General features: G+C 35.9%; 1 protein-coding gene across 1 annotated transcript; it reads right to left on the bottom strand.

Annotated features, from left to right (window-relative positions):
• Nucleotides 1-240: 240 nt before the first annotated feature.
• Nucleotides 241-9,708, bottom strand: LOC104215202 (serine/threonine-protein kinase PBS1). Its single transcript, XM_009764956.2, has 5 exons — nt 9,250-9,708; nt 8,103-8,305; nt 2,996-3,185; nt 983-1,374; nt 241-856 (listed from the first exon to the last, which is right to left on the bottom strand). Exons 1-5 carry the CDS (start codon nt 9,371-9,373, stop codon nt 410-412), a joined length of 1,356 nt encoding a protein of 451 aa, XP_009763258.1. The 5' UTR covers nt 9,374-9,708; the 3' UTR covers nt 241-409.
• Between the last annotated feature and the right edge of the window lie 1,783 nt (nt 9,709-11,491).

Below are 11,491 nucleotides of genomic sequence, written 5' to 3' on the forward strand. Positions count from 1 at the left end.
AGTAAATGATCCTTTGGTGCGGGAAAAGACAGCTAAACACTTAACCACAACTTGAGACGTTACTCTCAAATTTGAAATACGTCCTCTATTTGCACTATTCCCATTTGTCCTCTTATGTTCCAGAAAACAATTGGATAAAAGCTCAGTGAAAAAGAAAGTACAGCCAATTTTATAAAATTAAAAAAAAAAAAAAAAAAAAAAAAAAGAGGTGGCTCCAGCAGTTCCCTTATAGCTCCATCACACTCTTAACTGAGATAGTAGAAATTTCAACGTTTCAATTTTTACAGGCATCGAGCTAACAAACTACGAGCTCAGATCAAGACTACCGTTTTCAACGGTTACAGCAAACCCAGCTAGCAGGGGAATGAGTCAGGGAGGGAATCTGGATCCTGGAACATTTGATGACTGACTATCCATTAGTGCCATCAAAACTGCCTTGCGCATTTTGTCTTCTCTTTTCTCTCCAATTTTCGCCCCACATTTTAGCCTCCGCAACTGCTCTTTCTCGGTCCAAATCCCTGTTTAACATCCTTGCTGTTTCCCTTGGGGAATCCTCCTTCTCAGATCCTCCATCCAAGTCCGGCCATTTCCGTCCTGATCCTCCTCCTGCCCCATCTTCATTCCTGCATATTCTCCCACCTCTATCATCTTTATTTCTCTTATCATCTACCTGATTTGCTAGATAAGAAAGTGCAGTAACTACATCCCCGATTAGAGGACGAGCAGCAGCCTGTTCTTGGATACACATGGACGCCACAGCTAAAGCCTGGTATAGACCTCTCATTGGAAATTGTCCTTGCAGCCTTGGATCTGCTAATTTTGCAAACTTCCTACGATCATTAAACAGTGGCCTAGCCTGGATGTACGATCACAATACAAAGGATAATCAATCATACAATTTGATAGCTGAGAGCATGTTATTTTCACACAGAGATGGACTCAATAATTTTTTAAAGGAAAGGAAAGACATAAAGCAGATTACCCATGCGACAAGGTTTTGCTCTCCCTGAGGCATGGTGCTGTCAATAGCCTTACGCCCAGTGATAAGCTCCAAGAAGACAACCCCAAAACTATAGACATCAGATTTTACAGTCAATTGTCCAGTCATGGCATACTCAGGGGCACAGTAACCATAAGTTCCCATGACCCTTGTGGACACATGTGACTTGTCTCCAGTAGGACCAAGTTTTGCAAGTCCAAAATCTGAAAGCTTCGGGAAAAAATTTTCCTCGAGCAATATGTTGGATGACTTGAAGTCCCTATAAATAACAGGAGGGTTTGCCTTATCATGAAGGTACTCCAAACCTTTTGCTGCACCAGCTGCTATCTTCATTCTCGTGTTCCAATCTAGTGGCTCTTTATCAGGAGGGAGATCTGCACTACGCTTATTCACATGAGATCGCTAAAGAATACTAAGCCTAGAGCCACAAAACTCTGCAGTACAGGATTGTTCACAAGAAAAAGCTAATGAAACAGGTAACAAACAAGATGCAAGCTGAAAACATGCCATCAACAATATGCCTGAGAGATCACTAACTAATACAATCGCAAAGCAATGAGAGCTCTTGGAACCATCATCTTATTAAGGACCCAGGGGATAATAAGCTTCTATTCTTCTTCCCCTTTGTCTTTAAATTTTATCTGTGCTGTGTATGGAAAAATTTATACAACACTGACTGACACTTCTGATTAAATTGCAGGCATGTCACATAATAGCATGGAAAGAATGGCAGGTGGGCTTCCGGCAATTGGGGACTGGCAGGGAAACAACAAGGCAGCATTAATAATGGAAAGTTTGGAGTTTCAAGGTATAGTATGAAAATTTAAGTGAGTAGAGAAACAATTACAACCAGAGTTAATGTGTACAAACAAAAAGAATATCATAGTTGAGATGAATTGACATACGGCACCACTGATTTTGAATGTGTGAACAATTTTTAAGATGAATGCTATCATGGCAGTATAAGTCAAATTCTGGTGGGACAAGAAACAATACATCAATGGCAACCATGGCAATTCAAATCTAATTCCATGTGCGAAGAACCACATACTGGAGTCATAACATAGCATCATCAAAGGCTTAAGTATTGGTTACTCTTGATAACACAGTACTACATGTATAGATGTCAAGATGCAAAAGCAATGAGCGCAAAACAGGTCTAGCCATCCTCATGAAATCAACTGGATGCTTCTTCTGATCTCATGGAAAAGATTCCTCTAATGAAAACTCTGGTACTGGCTGCCTGAATGCCTGCGAAATATATGGTTTCTTCCATGCAAGTTATCATTATCTTTTTCACTAAAAGGGAACTCTGCAAACTTTTGATCAGATTTAGACTTTTTATATAGTACCTCACACTGTTTACTAGAAATTCCCTTAGTTTTTGCTTACTCTGTTGCTAGGAACACCGCGCTGTATTCAGGTACAATTCCTTCCCTTAGCTGCTTAATAGCATTAGCGATATAGTTCCTTTCTTTGAGTTTTTATTTATTTATGTTTATTGGAATTAGTTCTTCCTTGGTTCCATCTTTGCCAAAGATGGACAAGTTTTGTCTGTGCGCTAAATAAATCACAAGCACATTAAGAACTTCGAGTTGAAGTACAACTTAGCAGTTTGAATTCCCGTCACTTACATGCAATCATTTGAAATGTAAAGCTGAACATAAACTGTACTTTGCAAAATCACATATGAATCAAAGCAATAACTTTATTACTCTTTCCAGTTCCCAAAAAATAACTATTACTATCCTGATTGTCAAACAGTTTTCCTTTGACCAATTTTTTCTAATCAATTTTTTTTTTAAATTAAAAGAAGTGTTATTCACGTACTTTCTTTAATGTTCATAAATAGGAATCCCACCATTCTTTTTTGGGACAGTCGAAGTAATATGTATACAATATTTTGCTGCATTTTATTGGGGTATAAGCCATTTGCTACATAAAAATAGAAGAAATATAGATCATAGAAACAGAATGCCATGCAAAATAGGTTACCATGAAGGTGATCCTCTAGTGATCCCAAAGGCATGAACTCGTAGACAAGAAGCCTCTGGTCCCCGTCAGCACAATAACCAATTAAGTTCACCAAGTTAGGATGATGAAGAAGACTAAGCATAAGCACCTCCACTAAAAATTCTCTATTCCCCTGAAGCCCATTCCTATCCAATTGCTTTACTGCAACAACCTGGGAAGATCAACCAACTATCATCAGACATAGTTAACTGAAGTTTACAGCAACAACTTGGGAAGATCAAGCATGTATACATAATTGTTGAACATAACATAAATTCAAGATTTTGGTGAATGAAACCTTGACAATGATTAGAGAACAAAAAGGTTTGATTTTGGATTTAAGAAGCTGAAAGATGGTACTTCTAGTATTTAAGTCCATAGAGTCAAATGAGATGAATATCTTATCTCCTTTCTGATCCTCTCAGAATGTTCAATTACTCACAACTAATGGCACATGTTGGACATGGCATGACATATCGTCTAACTATGTAAACTACCAAACCATTAATCTCTTATTATTTCTGTCATGCAGCATTTTATGAGTTTCTTCACAGAAATTATCATATGAATTAAGAAAAGTAATGTAAGAATATGATAATGCCTTGCTTAAACAATTAAGCATGAAATTTACCTCTTTTTCTACATACACTAACTAGCAGTGCTTCAAAATTCTAGGATCGGAAAAATATTTTATCGGAAAATATTTTCTTGGAAAATAAGTGATTTTCTTAATTATTTTCTAGTGTTTGGTTAGACAACAAAAAATAATTTTAGAAAAATATATAATCTAGCCAAATATTATGGGAGACGAAACAGGTGAGGGTGAGGGAGGAGTGGGGCGGTGGGGGTCCGGGTTTGTGGTCAAGGTCGGTGATCGGTGGTCGAGATGGGGGTTCAAGGTCAGGGTTTGGGGTTCGGGTCGGGATTGGGTTTTAGGGCCGGGGTCAAGATTGGGATTTAGGGTCGAGTTTTCCAAGTTGGGTCCGACAGGGTCTGGGGGCAGGGGTGGGAGGGTAAGGATTGGGGTGAGGGCGGGATTGTTGAAAGAGATTTTTTGGAAAATATTTTCCTACTTTTTGTAGGGAAGTCATTTTCCTTTAATTAGAGGAAAATGAGTTGTTAAGTAAAATGTTCTCCAAAACATTTAAGTCAACCAAACATGAAAAAAAAAATTATTTTTCAAAAAATATTTTCCTTCACGCAGAGTCATGGGAAGAGTCGCACCCCAAGGGTGTTTCAAGTATTATTTTATAAATTATTACTCCCTCTATTTTAATTTGTTTGAACCTTTTTGGAGTACGAGGGCTCAAATTGATTAATTTTCGGTATGAATTTAGACAAAGATTTTTTTAAGTTTTTTGAAATAAAATTAACATATGTAGAAACTATATAAAAGTACTATAAGTCACAATAGTGAACAATTCAAAATATTTAAAAACTATTTGCAAAAAACATGGTTCAACAAAACTTTTTTTGACTCCCTAAATAGTAATAGTTTCATTCTTTTTGAAACGGAGAGAGTAATATTTATCGAACTCTATGATAATGCCTTGCTAGTTGCTTCAACCCTTTGATATATATTTACCTATACTGCTAAGATACTTTGATTGGCAATACTCCTCGCAACGTTAAAGGAAATGGTAACAAAAATGTTGTATAATTACAAGGGAAGTTTCAAGTGATAGCAATCTCTTCTTAAATGTCTATGATGAAGTTGACATGACTGTAATATGAAGGAATACATCTAGAAAAGTTAGCACAGTTTGTTAATAATTGACATTAACTCGAGCTTGCTTTATACAAACTTATTGGTTTCTCCTTGAAGTATAACCAGAAGCCCTCAGACTGAAGCTTTTGATGTAGTAGCACTTGTGAGTAGAGTATGATGAGCTGATTTTTGGTTGTAGGTTGTAGAAAATAAAATGCCTTGAAGAACCATAGTGAGTGTAAGCTACTGATTATGTATACCAATATCGTTTTTACTTTTGCCTTTTTTTTCTTAAGATATACTCCCTCCGTTTCATATTAAATGAGGTACTTTCCTTTTTAGTCTTTTCCAAAACAAATGACACATTTTTAAATTTGGAAATAATTCAACTTTAAACTCTTTCATTTTACTCATTTACCCTTAATGAGAAGCTTTTATAGCCACACAAATGTCATGGCCCCACAAACTTTTTACCCTTTAAGCTTTTAAGACCATAAGTTTCAAAAGTCTTCTTCTTTTTTCTTAAACTCCGTGCTGAGTCAAACTACCTCATATAATATGAAACGGAGGGAGTAATAACATAGCATTTCAGCAAATCACAACCCAAATTAAATGTAATGTTCATCCCCACCAACGTTAAATGACTCTGTCCCTGAGCAGACTAAAGGGAGATCAGCAAATGGGACTCCAGCAGATTTCGTTAAGGCAAGAATAAGCATCATAAATGTCCTGCACTACCATTTGATTTTCTGTGTTCTACTTTTTAAAAAAAATAAGAGTTTGAGATCTTTTTACTGGTTTAGTTTTAGCCAGACACAGAGGCTATGCACAATGTACTTTTAGGGTTATTTAATGCCCACAGGCCACAGGGTGATTGAGGTGAGTGTTCTGCAAGTTTTTGGTTTCAGACAAGAAAATAGAAAAAGAAAACCAAATTGGATAAAAGAAACAATGAACCGAACATTAGACAGATAAAAATAGGTACAAATTCTGACATCAATACAGATAACTTGGTTCTCTTGCTTCTATCTATCTCTCTTCGTTTCCTAATCCATTACCTCTTATGTTCTGCCTGCTGGAGATAGTAAAATGTTTTAACTGTCTGGGTTCATATGCCTTCTGAGTTATCAAGGTGTGCCTTTTGAGTCATCCTACAAATGTTTATTAGTTATGGTTCATGTAACTAGGAGTTGAAGGGTTGATGTAGTAGTTATACTATATATATGTGAGTCCTAATTGCTCGGACTTGGGCACGGGTCTGATATGGGTGCAGATCTAATGCTAGGATCTTTCATGATCTAAAACTTAAGATTCGGGGTACGGAATCAGGTACGGATTCGGATGCGGATATTCGACTATGCATAAAAATAGAGCTACAAAAGCATCCCATAAATTCTGACACATTATGTGGAAGACTTACATGTAGTACCTTAATCTTTTATTCTCAAGTTGTAGGTAGCCCTCTAGAAATCTCCACTAGCTCTTGTCTTGAAAAATCAAAATGCCAAATCTTATCTCTAATTTCTCCGTAGTTTTTGGTCAGAGTACCTAATGTTGATTGTCGAGATATGTATCCCACACCCATACTAGTGTCAGTGTTCTCACTAGATTTCTTGTTTGTTAATTTCCAGTATTGGTGGGAGGGAGATAAGGATATCTCGTCTTAACAATGAATCAAATGAAAGTGAAAGAAATCGAATTTCACCCCTTTTTCCTTTTCTGATGGACCAGTCATTCCTTGAAAAAATCCTACTCTTCCTTATTATTTCTATTTTTTGTATTTATTACTTTTTTTTATTTATAAATAAAAAAGAAAATTCTATACAAAATTTGAAATACTAAACAATATAAACAAAAATAATAGAAATAAATTCAATCGAAATAATTCTGACACGGGTGTGGCACCACAAATGTAAAATTTGCACAACTTAGTGTGAGTCTAGTGTGTTGTTTCGTAAAACCGAAGTCCTTTAGAATGATACTATTGTACTTCAAGTTTTCTCTCCCTTTTCCATCCTTTTTGTGCCTTATGATGTTACGTAGAGCTCACATTCAGTGTTGTCAAAGGTGCGCTTGAAGCGCGCTTAAGCCCTGAAGCGAGACTCAAAATGTGTTGAGCACTTTGCCTCACTTTGTGGCCGCTTTAGTATCGCATCAAGTCTCTAAGGCATACTATTCCTTGCCAATGAGTGTAATCATGAAAATGCGACATTAAACAATTGATATTTCACTTTATAGTAATTTTTTTCCAATTTATTTGTCCATATATTTGATAACATTGCTCACATTATATTACAACAAGTGGTATCAGCGCGTTTGTATGATGCTAGAAGCGGAAAAGGCCAAAAAAATGGGCAACCTCCGTTGAAGGTGCTTCTTCGGGTTTAAGGACCTGTTGAGAGGCCTATTTGAAGATAAGAGAAAATCCTTCAGATTTGAGGACCCGTCCTGAATAATTTCACAAGACACGAAACAAAAGAAGATAGAGAAATTTTTGTTGAGTTTTGCTTGCAATAACTAAAGGTTAGAAGAATACGGAGAGTGAATTGCCTGCACATGAGACTATTCAGTTTAGATCAATTCAGGAAAAAATTATGGAGAAGTTGAAATTATGAATGTGAAATGTTTTGTCCAAATCACCAACCTAGTTTCTTTCAAGGATCATCATTGAAAGCAAATTTGGAAGGCGTACAGAACGAGGATGCTGAAAATGAAGCTAAAATAAAGCGATTGAACAGATGAAAAGACATTTTAAAATTGAGGGGAAATGTTGGAAATAGTATACTTAAATGTTTAAGTGTCTGGTTTCAAATGTCTTTTGAGTTATCCAATGTGTGTCTCGTTTGAGTCATCCTATAATATTTACTCTCTCTGTCCCAAATGATGGTATTTCCTTTTTCGTCTGACCAAAAATAATGACATTTTTCTATATTTAGAAATAATGTAACTTTAAACTTTTCATTTTGCGCTTAATAATATGGTTTATAGTTACATAAATATCTATGATTTTTTCTAGACCACAAGTTACAAAAGTCTTTCTTTCTTTCTTAAACTCTATATCCAGTCAAACACCATCACATAAATTGGAAGTATTAGGTATGGTTCAAGTGATTAGGAATTCAATGGTTGATGTAGTATATATGTATATATGTATGTATTAGGATAAGGAAATCTTAAATAATTGTAGACTGGAGGTCATTTTATGTGGCTCATCTTGCTACTTTGAAGCGCATTGTAACAACTGCTGCTATAAGAATCGCCTATGCCAGAATGCGGCCTTCATACTGCTACCCAGAAGCCTCTAATCCCAAGGAATAAGTGTGTCGCCTGGTTGCATGATAATCTGGGAGAACTAAAAGATCAAGCCTCATCAGGAATTACCTGACCGCTAGGTAGTCGCCCTTTATAAACACGTCCAAACCCTCCTTCACCTATAAAAGATTCTGGCCTGAAGTTACTTGTAGCAGCTGCAAGCTCACGGAAAGTGAATGTGTGTGCAGCAATCTGAACGTCAGGTGCATCCTTTAGCCCCAAAAACTCTCTCTTCGAACCATTGATACTTCTTGTTTTCAGCCTGTCTGCTCCTGTAAATAAAACAGTGGAGATCCATAACGACCGGGAAAGATCTTAATTATGACATGTGAAGAGAAAAGGGAAAAATTCAAATAGACCTTTGGAGTCCAAATTCTATTCCAAAGTCCGAAGAGGATACTTCCCGTTTCACTATGGAGGAAGTCATGAAAGATTTAATCTTAAGTCCAGTTCAAGATTGACACGAACCAATTCCATACCAAACAGAGACCCTCCCCAATAATCAACCAGATCAAATTAGAACCATAATCCCCTATCTTATTTCCACTGTTGAAAAGGTAAAGAAGGAGGCATCACCTTTTCTCTTTTTTCTTTTTTACGAATTTCCATCTGGAAATATTGGACTTGTACATTTGAAGAGAAGTATGACATGTGAAGAGAAAAGGGAAAAATTCAAATAGACCTTTGGAGTCCAAATTCTATTCCAAAGTCCGAAGAGGATACTTCCCGTTTCACTATGGAGGAAGTCATGAAAGATTTAATCTTAAGTCCAGTTCAAGATTGACACGAACCAATTCCATACCAAACAGAGACCCTCCCCAATAATCAACCAGATCAAATTAGAACCATAATCCCCTATCTTATTTCCACTGTTGAAAAGGTAAAGAAGGAGGCATCACCTTTTCTCTTTTTTCTTTTTTACGAATTTCCATCTGGAAATATTGGACTTGTACATCAAATTCAGCAGAAATACATAATTGGATAAATCAGATAGAACAAAAGAAAAATTCAATCTTGATCAAAGACGGAGTAGAAACAATAGGCACCCAGTGAGCAACACCCAAAATAGAGCCAACACAAATCAATCTTGATCAAGGAAATACTTAATTACTCTACTGATAAAACTCAAATAAAAACAGAGCTGAATTAGGCAGCCGAGTGAACAACACCCAGATCAGATTAAAACATAGTTTAAATAGAAAGAGATAACACCAACCTGAAGATAACCTGGATATATTTGAAGGAGCCGTCAGATGGACTTCCTTGCGATCATCTCTTCTATCTTTCTGAGGATTCAGCTTCTCCTCTTCCTTTGAATCAAAACAGGAGAAGCAACCCATTTAAATATTAACCCTCCAAGATCCAATCTTTTCCAAAATCCAATCTATGGATTTATTTTCAACAAAGTTACTTTATAATCTCAATAGAGGATATCTACCTATCTGATCAGCAACAACTTCAAGAAAATTAAAGTTTCAAGATCGATGGGGGAAGAGCGATAGTTTGAAGATTGTTTTGGGGGGAGGGAAGATTAATGGAAGTATAGCGCGTAGAGATAATTGCTAGTGTAGAGTTGTGACAGAGTTGTAGCCGGCTTTTCATTAACATTACACAGTTTTTGCTTTGTCTCTTTCTCTCTCTTACCACTATCATTGTGCGAGTGTGCAAATGCTCTAAAGATATATAGATATATATTCTATTATTTTTATATATTTCCCACTTACTGTATGCATTCTAATTACCTTTGACCAAAACTGTAACCTCTCTTTCACATTTAATGAATATAAGGATTTCACATTTCAGAGGAAAGATAATAATGTCTTTGTCAGATATTTTTTCCTTTCATGCTCCTAAATTAAGGTATGTACTTAAACTGGTTCCCTCATCACTATGGTCTATGGATACGTGTATATGCTCAAATTCGGGCTTGCTCTTTCAATGCGACTGATCGAGACTGGAGCACGATAAATCAAGGATCAGCCTCATATTATATCGAACTATAGTACAAAATCTTTGTTTACGACCAAAATCGAGATCGGCCAAGATCGAGACCAAATGAGATGGAGATCGAGGGAAGCTTATAGAGTCGAATAACGGAAAGACAAAATATCCGCAATCGGACGAGGATCACGACGCGAATCACGGCAAATATCAAGAAGAGGCCGATTATTAGTTAATCATAGAATTTTTTACTGTATTTAGAATTGTATTAAGAGTAGGACTCCCCTACTATATAAAGGGGGTCTGATCATTTGTAAGCATCATCACATTTACGCAATACAAATCAATATACTACCTTTCTTTTATAAGCTTTCAATACTCTGTTACTTTGTTCATATTTTCCAGTGAAATATTCGTTTGGGTCGATGACGACCTAGCTCGAGAGCCAAAGCTATACATTTCCTTCGGTTTGCATTTATTTCTATTTGCAGTTAATTTCAATATCAATTTACGTATCTTATTATTTTGTGCCAAATTATATGGCGTATCCTTAAAACCGCGTATAAATTCAGTTGTTATCCGATTTTAGGGTAAGCAATTTGCAACTTTACAAGAATCTCAGTACATGCTTCAAAATCTTAATGCAATAAATGAATATTAAATACATGTATAGATTTTGGGACATCAGATAACTTGGAAGAATTCGTGGTCTCCATAAGTTTTGATTTCAAAGTTTGAACCCTTATTTTGTTTGTCATTTATTTTTAACCCAAGAAATGCTAAGTGAGGATTTACGTTTGGTCGAGGGCTATTTTGAATTTTTTATAAACTTCAAATTCAGCAAATAACTAGCATTTATACAGTCTACTTCTTCCTCTTCATTGTTCACTCTTTGATTGCAAACATGATTGATTCAATCGTTGAAGCTGATATTGTCTCTTAAAATTTTAAAGTTATGCATTGTATTCATTATATGTGGAAGAACTTGAGCTTGAAACTTGAAGGAGAAAAACAAAATTCCATTAAAGCTCATTTTGAAACTTGGCTAAAAAAAAAAAAAATTTTGCAAAATTATTATTTGTTTGGATTGAGTGTTATTACAATAGATTGAGTCCATTTTACAGAGCTTATATCTCAATTTTGAGGGAATTTGGTAAAGATTTTAGGTGATTTTGAGTAAACTTTTAAATTTGAGGTTGAATATGAACATTTCAGATTTATGTTAAAGGTTTATAATAGATTTTAACAGTCTATACTAAACAATCTGGATGTGCTTATGTTGCATTCCATTTATGTAACGACCTGGCTATTCCTTTTGTGTATTTGAGCCACGTTATCCTATTTGATGCTTCTCGTAAGTTTGTCTGAGGTTTTATGACTTGGGGGATGGTTGGTTTGGTTTCGGGAAGGCTGAGAATGATTTGGAATATTTAGTCTCATTTTGGAAGTTTAAGTTGCTAAAGTTAACCAAGGTTTGACTTTTGAATTGACGACTTCGGATCGGTGATTTGACAGTT

Source organism: Nicotiana sylvestris, chromosome 12 (assembly GCF_000393655.2).
Source record: "Nicotiana sylvestris chromosome 12, ASM39365v2, whole genome shotgun sequence".
NCBI classification, from domain to species: Eukaryota; Viridiplantae; Streptophyta; class Magnoliopsida; order Solanales; family Solanaceae; genus Nicotiana; species Nicotiana sylvestris.

Coding starts and splice junctions, on each gene's coding strand:
- LOC104215202 (XM_009764956.2), bottom strand. CDS start 9,373: ATGGGTTGCTTCTCCTGTTTTGATTCAAAGGAAGAGGAGAAGCTGAAT. Junction 3,186..8,102: donor GGCGACTACCTAGCGGTCAG/GTAATTCCTGAT, acceptor TGATCTTCCCAG/GTTGTTGCAGTAAAGCAATT. Junction 1,375..2,995: donor ACTAGAGGATCACCTTCATG/GTAACCTATTTT, acceptor AGCGTAGTGCAG/ATCTCCCTCCTGATAAAGAG.